This window comes from Podarcis gaigeae (assembly GCF_964106915.1).
Source record: "Podarcis gaigeae genome assembly, chromosome: 2".
Lineage (NCBI taxonomy): Eukaryota > Metazoa > Chordata > Lepidosauria > Squamata > Lacertidae > Podarcis > Podarcis gaigeae.
Window position 1 is genome coordinate 120,255,597 of NC_139679.1, and position 16,270 is coordinate 120,271,866.

The following is a 16,270-nucleotide window of genomic DNA, read 5'->3' on the forward strand; positions in this document are numbered from 1 at the left end:
TGGGAGCTCACCCCATCGCAGGGATTCGAACTGCCGACCTTCTGATCGGCAAGCCCTAGGCTCTGTGGTTTAACCCACAGCACCACCCGCATCTCACGATCTTCTGTATAGATCTTAAATAAAACCTGTAAGTTAATGCAAGTCTTACAGATGTGTAAACAGGTATCCACACAAAATTTACGCCTATATAAAATGTGTTAGTATGTAGCCAAAGCAGTGAGGTGCTCAGACCACTGCTTAATAGACAGTGGGTAATTATTCTTCCAGGATTGTAGGGGGTTGGACTAGATGACCTTGGGGTCCCTTCCAAGTCTACAGTTCTGATTCTATGCGTCTCCAGCACTAATTTGGTCTTATACATCTAAGCAAGAGGTGGACTTTCATATGTGGTGGACTTGTAAAAGTATATTGGGAAATGATCCATAATGAATTGAATTTTTTTTTTAAGTACCGTATTTTTCGCTCCATAACACGCACTGTTTTCCTCCTAGAAAATAAGGGGAAATGTCTGTGCGTGTTATGGAGCGAATGCCTACGGATGGCGGGGGGGATCTGCTGCAATCGTGAGCAGAGGATCCATGGTTTCCCTTCCTTCCCTCCTCCGTGGCTCGCTTTGAAACAGCAAAGCGGGAGAAGAGCCGCTGAGGGACAGAGAGCCTGCTTGCTTTAAAGGAGCAAAGCGGGAGAGGAGAGGCTCCTTTAAAGCAAGCAGGCTCTCTGTCCCTCTCTCCTCCCCACTCAGCTCACTAAATAGCAGCAAAGTTTTTCAGCGAGCTGGGAGGAGGGAGAGAAGCAGAGCCTGCTTGCTTTAAAGGAGCAAATCAGGAGAGGAAAGGAGCCTTCTCCTCTTATACCCCTCTCCTGCATTATTAGCAGCATCCTTCTCCACACACCCCACGCGTGCTCCTTGTCCCTTGAGTGCTTTTCTTTCCCTCCCCACTTAAAACGTGGTTACAAAGCATGGATCCACATGGATCCTCAGGATTTTTGCATTGGGCTACTCCAAACTCACCATCAGATCACATGTCTGTGGCCACAGCATGAACCACAAAAATCATACATCCACTGTTTCGTTTAGAATATTTTTTTTCTTGTTTTCCTCCTCTAAAAACTATGTGTGTGTTATGGTCGGGTGCGTGTTATAGAGCGAAAAATACGGTACTTCCCCCCCCCCCCCAAAACCATAGTCCTTTCTGTTGGAGATAATTCAGACTGAAACTCCCAGGTGTCAAAAAAGGTTATTTACGTACGCTAGTACTGCAACCCGTGTTTCGTTAGTCCGGTCCCAACCAAAGAAGATTGGAAACTTAAGTTGACTGAATATGCTCAACTTGCAGACTTAACATATAGAATAAGAGAACAAGAAGAACATACGTTTAAAGGAGATTGGAAAACGTTTATTGAATATGTGGGAAATAATTGCATACAGCTGAAAACATGGGCAGCATTAAGACAAATTCAACAGTGTAAATAAATTTTGATGGATGCAATAACGGAATAATGAATGGTTTAGTTTTTGTAAAATATGCTGGGATTTATGATGTGCAGGATGAACCATGGAAAGAGAAGAAGGTCACTGATATCTTAAGGATGTAAAATGAGTATTTTAAATTGTAAAACAGAAAACTTAATAAATATTCTATTTTTAAAAAAACAAATTCTGGTTCCTTAAATCCCATAGCCCCTTTTGTTGCCCAGCTATGAATACTACAGGAATATACTTTAGAAATATACGTCTGCGAATATCAAGGATTTTTCCAAAACTGATGGGAGTAGCAACTTCAAACCAAAAGGAATCCAAAGAGGTATTTTCAGCATTACCTCCCACATCTAACTGCATTAGGCAGTGCATCCATTCACAACACCTGTTTAATTCTTCCCAAAGAATTACGGGAGTTGTAGTTTGTGCTTATGCTTTTGAATTATGGTGGTGGAGGAGACTCAAGAGTCCCATGGACTGCAAGAAGATCAAACCTCTCCATTCTGAAGGAAATCAGCCCTGAGTGCTCACTGGAAGGACAGATCCTGAAGCTGAGGCTCCAATACTTTGGCCACCTCATGAGAAGAGAAGACTCCCTGGGAAAGACCCTGATGTTGGGAAAGATGGAGGGCACAAGGAGAAGGGGACGACGGAGGACGAGATGGTGGGACAGTGTTCTTGAAGTTACAAACATGAGTGACCAAACTGTGGGAGGCACTGGAAGACAGGAGTGCCTGCCGTGCTCTGGTCCATGGGGTCACGAAGAGTCGGAAACGACTAAACAACAACAAAAGTTTGTGATGAGAATTGTTCGGGGAGACCCCGGTTCCACTCACAGGAGTCACAATCCCTAGAGTGGTTTAAGAATCAACCCTTCTTCCCAGGGAAACTCTCTGGGAACTGTAGTTCTGTGAAGGGAACAGGCGCCTCTCCGTTTTTGCTCAGACGAAGTTTCCCAGCTGGATGAATGGGTATCCGCCGTGGGTCGGAGCCAGGACTCAGAAAGGCAGGCGGGCAGAGGAACCCAGATTGTTCTCTCCTCAGCTCCCAAGTGATATATTCCCAGCCTCACACCCTTACCTGCTCAGGTAAAACAGAAGCAATTTTCATTTCACCACAGGGAAGAGATGGCGTTTCTGGAACCCATGGAGACTTCTCTGGTTCGGGGACATCAGTGGCAGCTTTCGCAAACAGTTCCCAGTTCTGAAAAGCCAGCAAGCATCCAAACTAGGATTTGGCGTGAAATTTACGGCGTGTTATAACATCAAAGAAAATATGTCAAAGATGCAGCACAGATGGCACCTCACCCCCTCAAGACTATCGAAGATGTATAAAAATTTAGCGAATACTTGTTGGAGGTGTGGTGGGAGTAATGGCAACATGTATCATATGTGGTGGACATGTCGGAAGATCAAAGTGTTCTGGGGCTTAATTTACGAGGAGTTGAAAAAAAATGTTTGGAATAACTTTTTTAAAAAGACCAGAGGCATTTCTGTTAAGCATTGTTGGCAGGGACACCCCAAAGGCCTTTAGGGAGCTATTCTTATACACAACGATCGCAGCTCAGACTTTGGTGGCAAAGGGGTGGACCAAGAAGCCCCGACAATAACGGACTGGCATGACAAGCTACAAGAAGTTGCTGAAATGGCGCAGTTAACAAATACCCTAAGAGGCAATTCAAAACAAAAAATTATGGAAAAGTAGGATAGATGTAAAACGTATGTTCAAAAATACAGTAAAGGTTCGCTATCTATCCTTGCATTTGATTGACGTTGGAGTGAGACTGAGTTGAGAAATAAGACTAAGAGCACATATTAATATAGGAATGTATTAGATAAAATGTAAAGAAATATACAATAATAAGAGAATATTCATTTGTAAAAAAAGGAATATACAACGGGAAAGACAGGCAGTCTAATGTGTCGGTATGTATATGATTTTTTGGGGGGATTAGTTTTTGTTTTTTCCTCTTTGTTCTTTTTTTTATTTGTTTCATTTTCTTTCTAGGTATATAAAATTTGTATATAATTTATATATACAGTGGTACCTCGGGTTACATATGCTTCAGGTTACAGACTCCGCTAACCCAGAAATAGTGCTTCAGGATAAAACTTTGCTTCAGGATGAGAACAGAAATCATGCAGCGGCGGCACAGCGGCAGCAGGAGGCACCATTAGCTAAAGTGGTGCTTCAGGTTAAGAACAGTTTCAGGTTAAGTACAGACATCCGGAACGAATTAAGTACTTAACCCGAGGTACCACTGTACATGTTGGAAATTATATTCTAGTAAGTCCTGTAATGTAATATGACAACGTTTACCAATGTAATATAAGAATGTTAACAAATAAATAAAATGCAATTTTTTTTAAAAAAAAAGGAAGCATCCAAACTAAGAAAGTTAGAGGCAAAGGAGACTTAGCTTGGTGGGGTGTGTTCACTACGCTTTCCTTGGGTGATTGGCGGGGGGTGGGGTGGGGTGGGGCACGGGGACCTAGTGTGGAGTTTTGACGTTTGTCAAATCCTACTGGTCCCTGTGAGGACAGGACGCTGAACTATAGATGGACCCCCTTTGGCCGGATCCAGGAGCCAAGCTCTTTGCCTGTTCCTACGATTCAACAATTCCATGTCTGCCCAAAAGCTCGCACACACCAGAGTATGAATGTTCATCTTGATAAAAAGGTGTCATTTCCCACGGACTGTCTCGCCAGAGTGGTGCATGCTCTGGTTATCTCCCGTTTGGACGACAGCAATGCACTCTACATGGGGCTGCCTTTAAAGGTGACCCGGAAACAGCAACTAATCCAGAATGCGGCAGCTAGACTGGTGACTGGGAGCGGCCGCCGGGACCACATAACACTGGTCCTGAAAGACCTACATTGGCTCCCAGTACGTTTCCGAGCACAATTCAAAGTGTTGGTACTGACCTTTATAGCCCTAAACGGCCTCAGCCCAGTATACCTGAAGGAAAGTCTTCAACCTCATTGTTCAGCCAGGACACTGATGTCCAGCTCTGAGGGCCTTCTGGCGGTTCCCTCCCTGAGAGAAGTGAAGTTACAGGGAAGCAGGCAGAGGGCCTTCTCAGTAGTGGCACCGGCCTGTGGAATGCCCTCCCACTAGATGTCAAGGAAATAAACAACTCCCTGACTTTTAGAAGACTAATGAAGGCACCCCTGTTTAGGGAAGTTTTTAATGCTTTGTTGTATTGCAATATTATTATTATTATTATTATTATTATTATTATTATTATTCTGTTGGGAGCCGCCCAGAGTGGCTGGGGAAACCCAGCCAGGTGGGTGGGGGTATAAATATATTATTATTATTATTATTATTATTATTATTATTATTATTATTATTACAGATAGGTAGCTGTGTTGGTCTGCCATAGTCAAAACAAAATAAAAAAATTTCTTCCAGTAGCACCTTCCATGCACACGAAAGCTCATACCAAGAACTAACTTAGTTGGTCTTTAAGGTGCTACTGGAAGGAATTTTTTTATTTTGTTGTTATTATTATTATTATTATTATTATTATTATTATTATTATTATTATTATTATTTCTCCTTCCTTGTGCTTTAATCAAGGTCTGCCCAACCCTGATATGGGATCCTCTATTTCAGTAATCCCTTGCCACCTGACCACCTTGTAGCTGGACTAGTTAGAGAAAGAAAACAAGAGAGTGGTGCACAAATGAAACTGCCGGCACATTTGCAAAGCTAAGCAGGGACCAGTATGGTTTCAAATTGGATGGGAGACAACATGTTGAGATTCCTGCATTGCAGGGGGTGGACTAGATTATCCTTGGGCCCCATTCAACTCTACGATTCTAAACTCTCTCACCAGGTTCTCGTCCTCTGCCCAGCTCAGGAGGAAACCTTCGGCCAGGGCGACCGCCTGGGAACTGGTCTCTGTTCCACATTCCCTGACCCAGTTCTCTATCTCCGGGGGGAGGACAGCCAGAAACTGCTCCAGGATCACTAAATCCAGGATCTGAGCCTTGGTGTGTCTCTCTGGCTTCAGCCACTGACGGCAGAGATGGTGGAGTCAGCTGCAAACCTTTCGGGGTCCCTCGACCTCCTGGAAGTGTATCTGCCTGAAACACTGACACTGTGCGTCTGAGCTGAGAAGGTCCTCCTCACCCAGGATCTTGGGATCTTCTCCTTCTTTAGTCCCGGCTGAGTGCTGCCCCTCCAACTTCCGGCCGCAATGCAAGCCAGACTCCAGTGTGGATACAGGATCGCTTCCTTCTTCCGTCAGATTCCTTCTTGAAGCGGAGATTGTAGAAATGAGTGGGGATCCCTTGACCTGCAAAGCCACAAAGATGTCATGTGACAATCCTGTTATTAACACCCTTGGGAAAGGATTAATCAATTGATCCATTTGCTAATTCCATGCCTCCCCGCCCTCCAAAAAAATATATTATTGCATAAATGGTTTCTAGAAAAGAAGAACATTTCTAAGTGATACATGCCATTGGACCCTTTGATGGTGTTTTATGGTAATGTACCATTCTGTTCAAATTAGTAAGTAGCAACATTTTATATTCAGATACTATTTTTATATTATTATAAACATTAATAAGAGTTGCTTGATCAGGTCAATGGCCCTTCTAGGGCAGCATCCTGTTCTCACAGTGGCCAGCCAGAGGGAACCAGAGGGCAGGATCCGTGCAGAAGAGCCCTCTCCTCTCCTGAAACTGGTATTCAGAAGCATTGTTGCCTCTGATGACTGTGGGTGAAGAAAATATTGTGAATAGAATCATAGAGTGGAAGGGCCCTGTGGGTCATCTAGTCCAACCCGCTGCAATGCAGGAATCCATGATGATGTTGGCATCCGTCTGTCTCGGGAGACCATGGAGGAGTGTTCCTTTGGGGGTGAGGTCAAGATGTTGGGAGAGTTGCAGGGCCTTCTCTGGCTGTAGAGACCAATATGGGGGACATGTTTATTCTATGACCTATGGGTCCGTTTCACTCAAATATGGGGGAGGGGGAATCAACTCAGCAGGGGGAGAGAGAGAGAACATCCCTGGAGGGGGTGGGCACAGTGTAGGGAAATAATGCATATACAGGAAAAATAGAAAAATGTGAAGGGGTGCTGAAATTGCGCTCAAATAATATCGAGGGCACAGGTGAAAGGCAAAGCAAGTTTCTAGCCCTCTTGCTTCGGAATGAAGAGCTGTTTAAATAGGAACCAAGGAAGGTGCCTAGTCCAGAACCAGACCATTGGACCATCTAGCTCAGTGCTGTCTGCACAGACTGGAAGCATCTCTCCAGGTTTCAGGAAGGGATGATTTCCTAGCCCTGCCGGAAGATGTCGGGAATCGAACCTGGAACCTTCTGCACCCAAGAGCCACTTTCGCCTTTTAAGAGACACCACACTCAGAATTCAGCAGCCACCATGGATCTCTGGGAGTTACCAGGATGAAACTGTCTCACCTGCTGCTGCTTCTCCTCTGCCTGGCTCAGGAGGAAACCTTCGGCCAGGGCCACTGCCTGGGAACTGGTCTCCGCTCCCTGATCCTTCACCCAGTTCTCCATCTCCGGGGGGAGGACAGCCAGGAATTGCTCCAGGACCACCAGATCCAGGATCTGAGCCTTGGTGTGTCGCTCTGGCTCCAGCCACTCCCTGCAAAGGCGGTGGAGTCGGCTGCAAACCTCTCGGGGTCCCTTGGCCTCCTGGTAGCAGGAATACCTGAATCTCTGGCGCTGAGCATGTGAGCTAAGGGCGTCCCCATCCAGGAGGGTCTTCATAGCTCTTCCCAGGATCTCCCAAATGGGGCACTTTGGGAATTTGGGCAGCAGCCTCCAATATGGCTGAAGGACTGTCCCCCCCCCTCCATTTTTCAGGTTTTTTCCTCAGATATGCAGATGATACAACCTTGATGGCAGAAAGTGAGGAGGAATTAAAGAACCTTTTAATGAGGGTGAAAGAGGAGAGTGCAAAATATGGTCTGAAGCTCAACATCAAAAAAACAAAGATCATGGCCACTGGGCCCATCACCTCCTGGCAAATAGAAGGGGAAGAAATGGAGGCACAGTGAGAGATTTTACTTTCTTGGGCTCCATGATCACTGCAGATGGTGACAGCAGCCACAAAATTAAGACACCTGCTTCTTGGGAGAAAAGCAATGACAAACCTAGAAAGCATCTTAAAAAGAAGAGACACCACCTGGTTAAAGCTATGGTTTTCCCAGTAGTGATGTATGGAAGTGAGAGCTGGACCATAAAGAAGGCTGATCGCCGAAGAATGGGTGCTTTTGAAATGTGGTGCTGGAGGAGACTCTTGAGAGTCCCATGGACTGCAAGAAGATCCAACCTCTCCATTCTTAAGGAAATCAGCTCTGAATGCTCACTGGAAGGACAGATCCTGAAGCTGAGGCTCCAAGACTTTGGCCACCTCATGAGAAGAGAAGATTCCCTGGAAAAGACCCTGATGTTGGGAGAGATGGAGGGCACAAGGAGAAGGGGACAGAGGATGAGATGGTTGGACAGTGTTCTTGAAGCTACGAACATGAGTTTGACCAAACTGTGGGAGGCAGTGGAATACAGGAGTGCCTGGCGTGCTCTGGTCCAGGGGGTCACGAAGAGTCGGACATGACTAAACGACTAAACAACAACAGCAAGGTGCTACTGGAAGGAATCTTTTTTTAAAAATTCTTGTTTCGACTACGGCAGACAACACGGCTACCTACCTGTAACTTGGTATTTCATCAGCTGAGTTCCGTTCTGAAACATTGCCTTCACTAGACTATGCAACAAGGAAAACTGTCTCGCTAACACACGTATTTTGAAATGTTTGACTGCTCTTCCGTGCAAAACTGATGTATCTAAAAATTGTATTTAAAACATAATTTGGTTTTTTAATGTGTGCTGGATGAGGTTGCACACATTACGGACTCATTGGTTTTTTGAAATAAAATTTTATTCACTTTTCTTTTTTATTCATTACATACATCTCAAAGTCTTAACCTTTACTATGTATTACTTCCTCCCTCCCCTCCTAGGCTTCCCCAACTTCCTCTTCCGGTTTGTTCCTCTTTTCACCCACCTTGCTACCTCCTAACAGAAAAAGATATTAATAACATAACATCAAACCTAAATACATAAAAGTAAACACACCATATTTCTCTATCTTCTGGACATTTTCTAATACTAAGAGTGTGAATGTTTATTTAAATCCTGCCTAAAGCCTATTGACTTTCTTTTTTTCTGTAAATGGTTCCCATTGTTTTTCAAAGTCTCTGTTGTTTTCTCTTTGTCATTTTTGCCAGTTCTACATCATCATCATCATCATTTTTAATTTGTATACCGCCTTTCTATCTCACAATACTCAAGGCGGTTTACACGCTGAAGAAACAAAAAATGTACATCTTATAACAATCTAATGCAGTACAAAAATGTGATAATAAAACATAACTTTAAAATAGGCAACTTCCGGAATAGACGAATATTCCAGTCACTTCCGATAATCAAGGGGACATCAATATTTAAAAAACGGCACAGGACAATTTGAAGGTACATCTGGCAGGGCAAGAAGCCAATAATTCGGTATAAATTATTGACATATGCAAAAGAAAGAGGTGGCTTCGCCCTGCCGGACTTGAAATTATACTATGAAGCATCATGTCTCTGTTGGTTAAAGGAGTGGATAAAATTGGAAAATGGAGAATTGTTGGATTTAGAAGGGTTTGACAATAGATTTGGTTGGCATGCATACTTATGGTGTGAAAAGAAGAAAACGCATACGGGGTTTGAAAACCACATCTTTAGGAGATCCCTTATTGATGTATGGGATAGGTATAAAAGCTACTTGAATCAAAACTTCCCCACTGGATATCACCACTAGAAGTGATGAGTGTCAAAAAAATTAATATGAGGGGGAAATGGATAACATATGGAGAGTTGATAATAAAAGAGGGAGGGAAATGGAAAATGAAGCCTTATGAAGAAGTTAAAGATCATGTATATGATTGGTTGCATTACTACCAGATTAATGAAATGTTTAAAAAAGAGTGTAAAGAGTATGGATATGGGGGAAAAGAGTCGAAATTTCAAATAGAAGTATTGAATAGCGAGTATAAAATTCTGTCTAAAATGTATAAAATGTTGCTGGAATGGTATACAAAAGATGAAGAGGTTAAGTCGGTAATGATACACTGGGCCAGAGATTTTGGCTATAATATACAATATGATGATTGGTTAAAATTATAGAATGAAAGATTAAAATTTACGGCATGTACTGTGTTAAAGAAAATGTAATGAAAATGGTGTATAGATGGTATATAACACCAGTAAAACTAGCAAAAATGTATAAAACATGTAATAAGTGTTGGAAATGTAAGGAAAAATAAGGGACATTCTATCATATGTGGTGGGAATGTAAGAAGGTGAAAGGTTTCTGGGAACTGATATATAATGAATTGAAAAAGATGTTGAAATATACATTTGTTGTTCCGGAGGCGGGGCGAAACGACAATGGCTGCTCTCTTCTAATTGTGGAAGAGGGAGCTCCGCAGAAACGGGTTGTCCGCTACGGCGAAGCAGAGACCCACATCGGAAAACCACAGGCAGCGAGAGCCTGTGGCCGTGGGACTCGGCGGGCACCAGAAGCGCCCCCCGAAACGGAGAAGAGACCCCGTAAGGGGTTTCGGAACGTGGAAGGGCTGGCACGGTGCTGTGAGTCAATCGCTCTTTCTGTGGAGTGAAGCCGCGTTGCCGCTGTCGATGAGCCCTGACCTCTCTTCCTGGGAACATTCAAATTGAAAAGCTGCTACCCGTGAGTAAGAATAGAAAGAAAGAATTGGACGCTAAATTGCTGTTAATTTGGCTAAAAGCAGGAGATGAAGCCGGGAAGTCCGTCTCCTGTCTCTGTTTAACATCAAAAGCAAGGACTTTGATCTTTGGAGCCTTTGAAGAGGCGTTAAAAGCAGTCAATCTGTACATCTAATGGAGCTGCTTCTATGGAGATTTAGGAGTTAACTCTTTGAGTGACCTACTTTTTAGTTGGACTGTGCTTTACCTCTTCTGTTGGAACTACAAATTTATAGAGAAACCCAGGCAGTCGGACTGCCTGTTTTACAGAACTCTCAGATTGCAAATTTTGACACTTTGTTGCTTTGGGCTGTTACAAGCTGAGGGCTATTGGAACTGTTATATTGAATCATCTTCTCTGGCACTTGCTGGAGACACTGTTATGTTTTTAAGACCAACTCTGCTAACTACAGGAAAACTGAAGGTTCTTTGGAAATTAAAGGCTGTATGGACATTGTCTTAGAACCATTGGAATTTGGAAAAATTTGGAGCTTTAAACAATTGACTTTAATAATTTAATTTCCTCCCTCAAAATATAATTGGGCTCCCTCTAGAGGATCTTGGATTTACAACTGCACGTGACTTTGCTTCTCTTTTTTTCCTTTCCTCCTATTTGGCTGTTTACCCTCTGGGCTGGTGGTTTCCCATGGGAACATACTCAGTCTGACCTTGACTAGTAGACAGAATTGGAATGAGTGGCACTGGGAGACCAACAAGAGTGGCTAAGGCGAAAGCAAAACAAACAACTCTGACTTTAATTTCACAGCCGCGTAGATCATCTGTCCCTGCTGTTTTGGAAGTGGAAGAAGGAACTGAGCAACCTTTGTTGGAAGATATGGCAGCAGGAGGATCTGCCTCAGTATTAGATAAAATATTTGAAAAATTGGAAGCTTTAGATAAAAAAGCGGATGAGCAAACGGCAAAGATTGATCAAAATACAGCCAGTGTCAATAAATTAACTGAACAAGTTACTTTGAATGCACAATCAATTGGCAAATTATTTGAAGCCACCGCAGAAAATCGGAAATTGGCAGAGGAAGCTAATCAAAAAGCGGAAGAACTGAAGCAGGAGGTAAAACCATTGCATAAGCAGGTTGGGGAACAACAGGCCTATCTGTCTATGATTGAACTACGGGCTCGGGAAAATAATCTGAGATTGAGGTCTATACCAGAACTTGAACAAGGGAATTTAATTGAGTTTCTGACAAAAGAATTTTCCAAGTTTTGGCCATTGGAGGAAGAAAAGGACTTTAAAATTGTGACTGCTTTTAGACTTGGAAAATTGACAAGGAAAGACAGGACCAGAGACTGTTTGATTACCTTGAGATGTAAGGAGGAAAGAGACAAAATATTAGGCCTACATTACGGAAAGTCACTTGAAATTTCGGACAGAAGAGTAGAGATCTATAAAGACATCCCTAAACAACTTTTGGACCTTAGATCCACCTACACTGAGTTAGTAAGACTGTTGAGGAGCAACTCAAATGTCTTCAGGTGGGAATTTCCCCAAGGATTATCTTTTACCTTCAGAGGGAAGAAGGTGAAAATCAAATCAGCCGAGGATAAAGAAAATTTTTTGAGTGCCTACGGAGAGGACCTTCAGAAAGGGATTGAAAGACCTTCAGGGTCTGGACCTGCCCCTGCACTTACACCTACACCTACACCTGCACCTTTGGGGTCAGAAGACCAGGAGAACAAGATACCACCACTAGAGGAATAACAGATTTGTCCAGGATGTCTCTGCAACTTCTGAGCTGGAACATCAATGACGCCAACTCTCCGGAAAAAAGAAGAATATTTCACAAATTGAAAAAAGAACAATTGGACATTATTTGCTTGCAAGAAACACATGTGACTAGGCTCCACAGAAAAGTGTTAATAAACAAAAGATTAGGCCAAGAATTTATCTCTTCGGACCGAGTCAAGAAAAGAGGTGTGGTGATATATGCAAAAGAGAGCCTGTCACCAACATTTTTATTTAAAGATGAACAAGGAAGAATTTTGGCAATTGAGATACAAAACCAAGGAGAAAAGTTTTTGATATTAGGAATTTATGCACCAAATGAGGGGAAATCGGAATTTTACAAGAAGCTGCATGAGATAATGCTGGACTATCTGAACTATGACAACATCATTATGATGGGAGACATGAATGGGGTGGCATCAACCAACATGGATAAGTCACATAGCCAAAATGTGACAAAAGATGGCAGACTACCTAAAACATTTTTTGAACTGACTGATAATATGGACTTGATTGACATTTGGAGAACAAAGAACCCCCTGGGAAGAGAAGGAACATTCTTTTCTGAAGCCCAACTGACATGGACAAGAATCGACCAAATATGGATAACTAGAGGTCTGGCACCTAAGACAAGAAAAGTAGAAATCTGCCCAAAGACCTGCTCTGACCATAATGCCGTAAAGATGGATATGAGACTTACTCCAACCGGCTCCTTCAGATGGAGGATGAATGACAAATTGTTTAGAGATTAGGAGATTACTAAAAAGGCCCAAAAAGCTTTGAAGGACTACTTTGAGATAAATTTGAACACTACGGTGGAAAAAAGAATCATCTGGGACGCAAGTAAAGCGGTTATGAGGGGGTTCCTGATACAACAGAACACTATAAAGAAAAAAACACAGAATGAGAAAAAGAACAAGATCTTGGAGAAAATCAAAGATTGTGAGAAGAAGTTAAGATTGAGACCGAAGTCAAAGGAGATCTTGAGAGAAATTAAACTCTACCAAGCACAATATTCTAAATTGATAAATCAGGAAGTGGAGTGGAAAGTCAAGTTAATGAAACAAAGATCATTTGAATCGGCAAATAAATGTGGGAAATTGTTAGCATGGCAGTTGAAAAAGAGACAAAAACTGAACACGGTCACAAATTTAGAGATTGAAGGAAGAAATATTCAGAACCCAGTGGAGATCAGAAAGTGTTTCCAGAGATACTTCAAACAACTATACACACAAGGGCCGCAAAATGAGGTGGAGATAGGACAATTTTTGACAAAGAACGGTTTACCAAGCCTGTCTCAGGAAAATAGAACAATCCTGAATCATAAAATAACACAACAAGAGATTGAAGAAGCCATTCAGAACATGCAACTGGGCAAATCTCCAGGGCCAGATGGGCTTACCTCCAAATATTATAAGACATTGAAAGACTATTTGATACATCCACTAATGGAGGTTTGCAATGAAATTTTGGAGGGGAAGAAGGCACCGGAGTCGTGGAAAGAAGCTTTCATCACATTGATACCTAAACTAGAAACTGAAAAGACACAACTTAAGAATTACCGTCCCATCTCCCTCCTAAATGTGGATTACAAAATATTTGCAGACATTTTAGCAAGCAGATTTAAAAAAGTTTTAAATGAAGTAATTCACAAGGACCAGGCAGGCTTTCTCCCAGGTAGACATTTGTTTGCCAACACAAGGAACATTATTGACATTTTGGAGCTTTTGCAAACAAATATTAACACAAAAGCAGTGTTAATATTTATAGATGCGGAGAAGGCCTTTGATAACATCTAATGGAAGTTTATGAAGAAAAATTTGGAAGGGATGGGAGTGGGATGGGGATTTGAGAATGGGATAGAGGCAATTTACTCAGAACAAAAGGCTAAATTGATAGTGAACAATGTGGTGACGGAAGAGTTCAAAATTGAAAAAGGAACACGACAAGGTTGCCCTATCTCCCCTTTACTATTTATTTCGCTCCTGGAGGTGCTCTTGAATATGATTAGAGACCGGTTGGTGGAAGGAATTCAGGTCGGAGCTAAACAGTATAAACTTAAAGCATTTGCAGATGACCTAGTTTTGACCTTACAGGAGCCAGAGTCTAGTACGAAAAGGGTATTACAATTGATTCAAGAGTTTGGTCGGGTGGCGGGATTTAAACTTAACAAGCAGAAAACCAAGGTATTGGAAAAAAACTTGACACCTTTAGAATCAGAAAGGTTTCAGAAAGAGACAGAGTTAAACGTGGTTAAAAAAGTAAGATACCTAGGGGTAAACATAACAGCGAAGAATATGAGTCTATTTAAGGACAATTATGAAAAATGCTGGTCTGAAATTAAAAGGGATTTAGAAGTTTGGTCAGGATTGAAACTTTCCTTGTCAGGACGAATTGCTGCTATAAAGATGAATGTTTTGCCAAAAATGCTGTTTTTGTTCCAGACTTTACAGATTGTGGACAAAATGGAGTGTTTTGGGAGATGGCAAAGAGATATCTCCAAATTTGTCTGGCAGGGCAAAAAGCCCAGAATTAAGTTTAAGATACTAACTGATGCTAAAGAAAGAGGGGGCTTTGCCCTGCCAGACTTAAAGTTGTACTACGAATCAGCAGCTTTCTGCTGGTTGAAAGATTGGCTGCTTCTTGAAAACACGGATGTTTTAGATTTGGAAGGATTTAACAATGCTTTCGGATGGCATGCATATTTATGGTATGACAAGGTTAAAATTCATAAGGCTTTCAAGAACCATATTGTCAGGAAAGCAGTGTTTAATGTCTGGACAAAATACAAAGACTTATTGGAAAATAAGACCCCAAGGTGGCTATCACCAATGGAAGCTAAGGCTCGGAAAAGACTCAATATGGAGGCCAAATGGCCGAAATATTGGGAAATAATAGAAAAAGATGGAGATAACTGGAGGTTGCAGAGTATGGAGAAAATAAAAGACAAAGTGCGAGATTGGTTACATTATGCTCAGATTAAAGAAGTTTTTAAGTTGGATAAAAAGATAGGATTCCAGGTGGAAAAATCAAAGCTAGAAATGGAATTGTTAGAACCTAAGGCTAAGGTACTGTCAAGAATGTACAATTTGCTGCTAAAATGGAACACACAAGATGAAACGGTCAAATCGGCTATGATAAAATGGGCACAGGACATTGGGTACAATATTATGTTTGCTGACTGGGAAAGGTTATGGACCACCGGTTTGAAATTCACGGCATGTAATGATCATGGCCACTGGTCCCATCACCTCCTGGCAAATAGAAGGGGAAGAAATGGAGGTAGTGAGAGATTTTACTTTCTTGGGCTCAATGATCACTGCAGATGGTGACAGCAGCCACGAAATTAAAAGACGCCTGCTTCTTGGGAGAAGGGCAATGACAGGCCTAGACAGCATCTTGAGAAGTAGAGACATCACCTTGCCAACAAAGGTTCGTATAGTTAAAGCTATGGTTTTCCCAGTAGTGATGTATGGAAGTGAGAGCTGGACCATAAAGAAGGCTGATCGCCGAAGAATTGATGCTTTTGAATTACGGTGCTGGAGGAGACTCTTGAGAGTCCCATGGACTGCAAGAAGATCAAACCTCTCCATACTGAAGGAAATCAACCCTGAGTGCTCACTGGAAGGACAGATTGTGAAGCTGAGGCTCCAGTACTTTGGCCACCTCATGAGAAGAGAAGACTCCCTGGAGAAGACCCTGATGTTGGGAAAGATGGAGGGCACAAGGAGAAGGGGACGGCAGAGGACGAGATGGTTGGATAGTGTTTTCGAGGTTACCAGCATGAGTTTGAGCAAACTGCGGGAGGCAGTGGAGGACAGAGGTGCCTGGCGTTCTCTGGTCCATGGGGTCACGAAGAGTCGGACACGACTAAACGACTAAACAACAACAACAAAATGCCTTGAAAGAAAATATTATGAAAATGATATACAGGTGGTACATGACCCCAGTCAAGCTTGCAAAAATATACCATTTGTCTGATAATAAATGTTGGAAATGTAAAGAAACTGAAGGAACGTTCTTTCACCTCTGGTGGACCTGCCCTAGAGTTAAGGCTTTCTGGGAAATGATATATAATGAGTTGAAAAAGGTATTTAAGTATACCTTCCCTAAGAAACCAGAGGCCTTTCTTTTGGGCATTGTCGGCCAGAGGGTGTTAAAGAAGGACCGAACATTTTTTATGTATGCAACAACGGCAGCAAGGATACTTGTCGCCAAGTACTGGAAAACCCAAGATT

At 42.4% G+C, this 16,270-nt stretch overlaps 2 protein-coding genes across 4 annotated transcripts in view; one reads left to right on the top strand and one right to left on the bottom strand.

Moving 5' to 3' along the window:
• Positions 1–16,270, top strand: part of LOC310837726 (uncharacterized protein) — a 196,905-nt gene that overhangs the window by 26,056 nt on the left and 154,579 nt on the right. The window lies entirely within an intron of this gene.
• Positions 1–16,270, bottom strand: part of LOC310837449 (uncharacterized protein) — a 56,397-nt gene that overhangs the window by 12,595 nt on the left and 27,532 nt on the right. Inside the window, exons 1-3 of one of the 2 annotated variants that reach the window (XM_083724065.1) lie at positions 6,914–7,489; positions 5,572–5,783; positions 2,561–4,011 (exon numbers count right to left, since the gene is read on the bottom strand). In XM_083724065.1, coding sequence (XP_083580191.1) covers positions 2,561–2,590 — 30 coding nt within the window. In that variant the 5' untranslated portion in view covers positions 2,591–4,011; positions 5,572–5,783; positions 6,914–7,489. Of the gene's footprint in view, positions 1–2,560; positions 4,012–5,360; positions 6,279–6,913; positions 7,490–16,270 lie in introns of those variants that run through there. The other variant, XM_083724066.1, reaches the window with a different exon arrangement.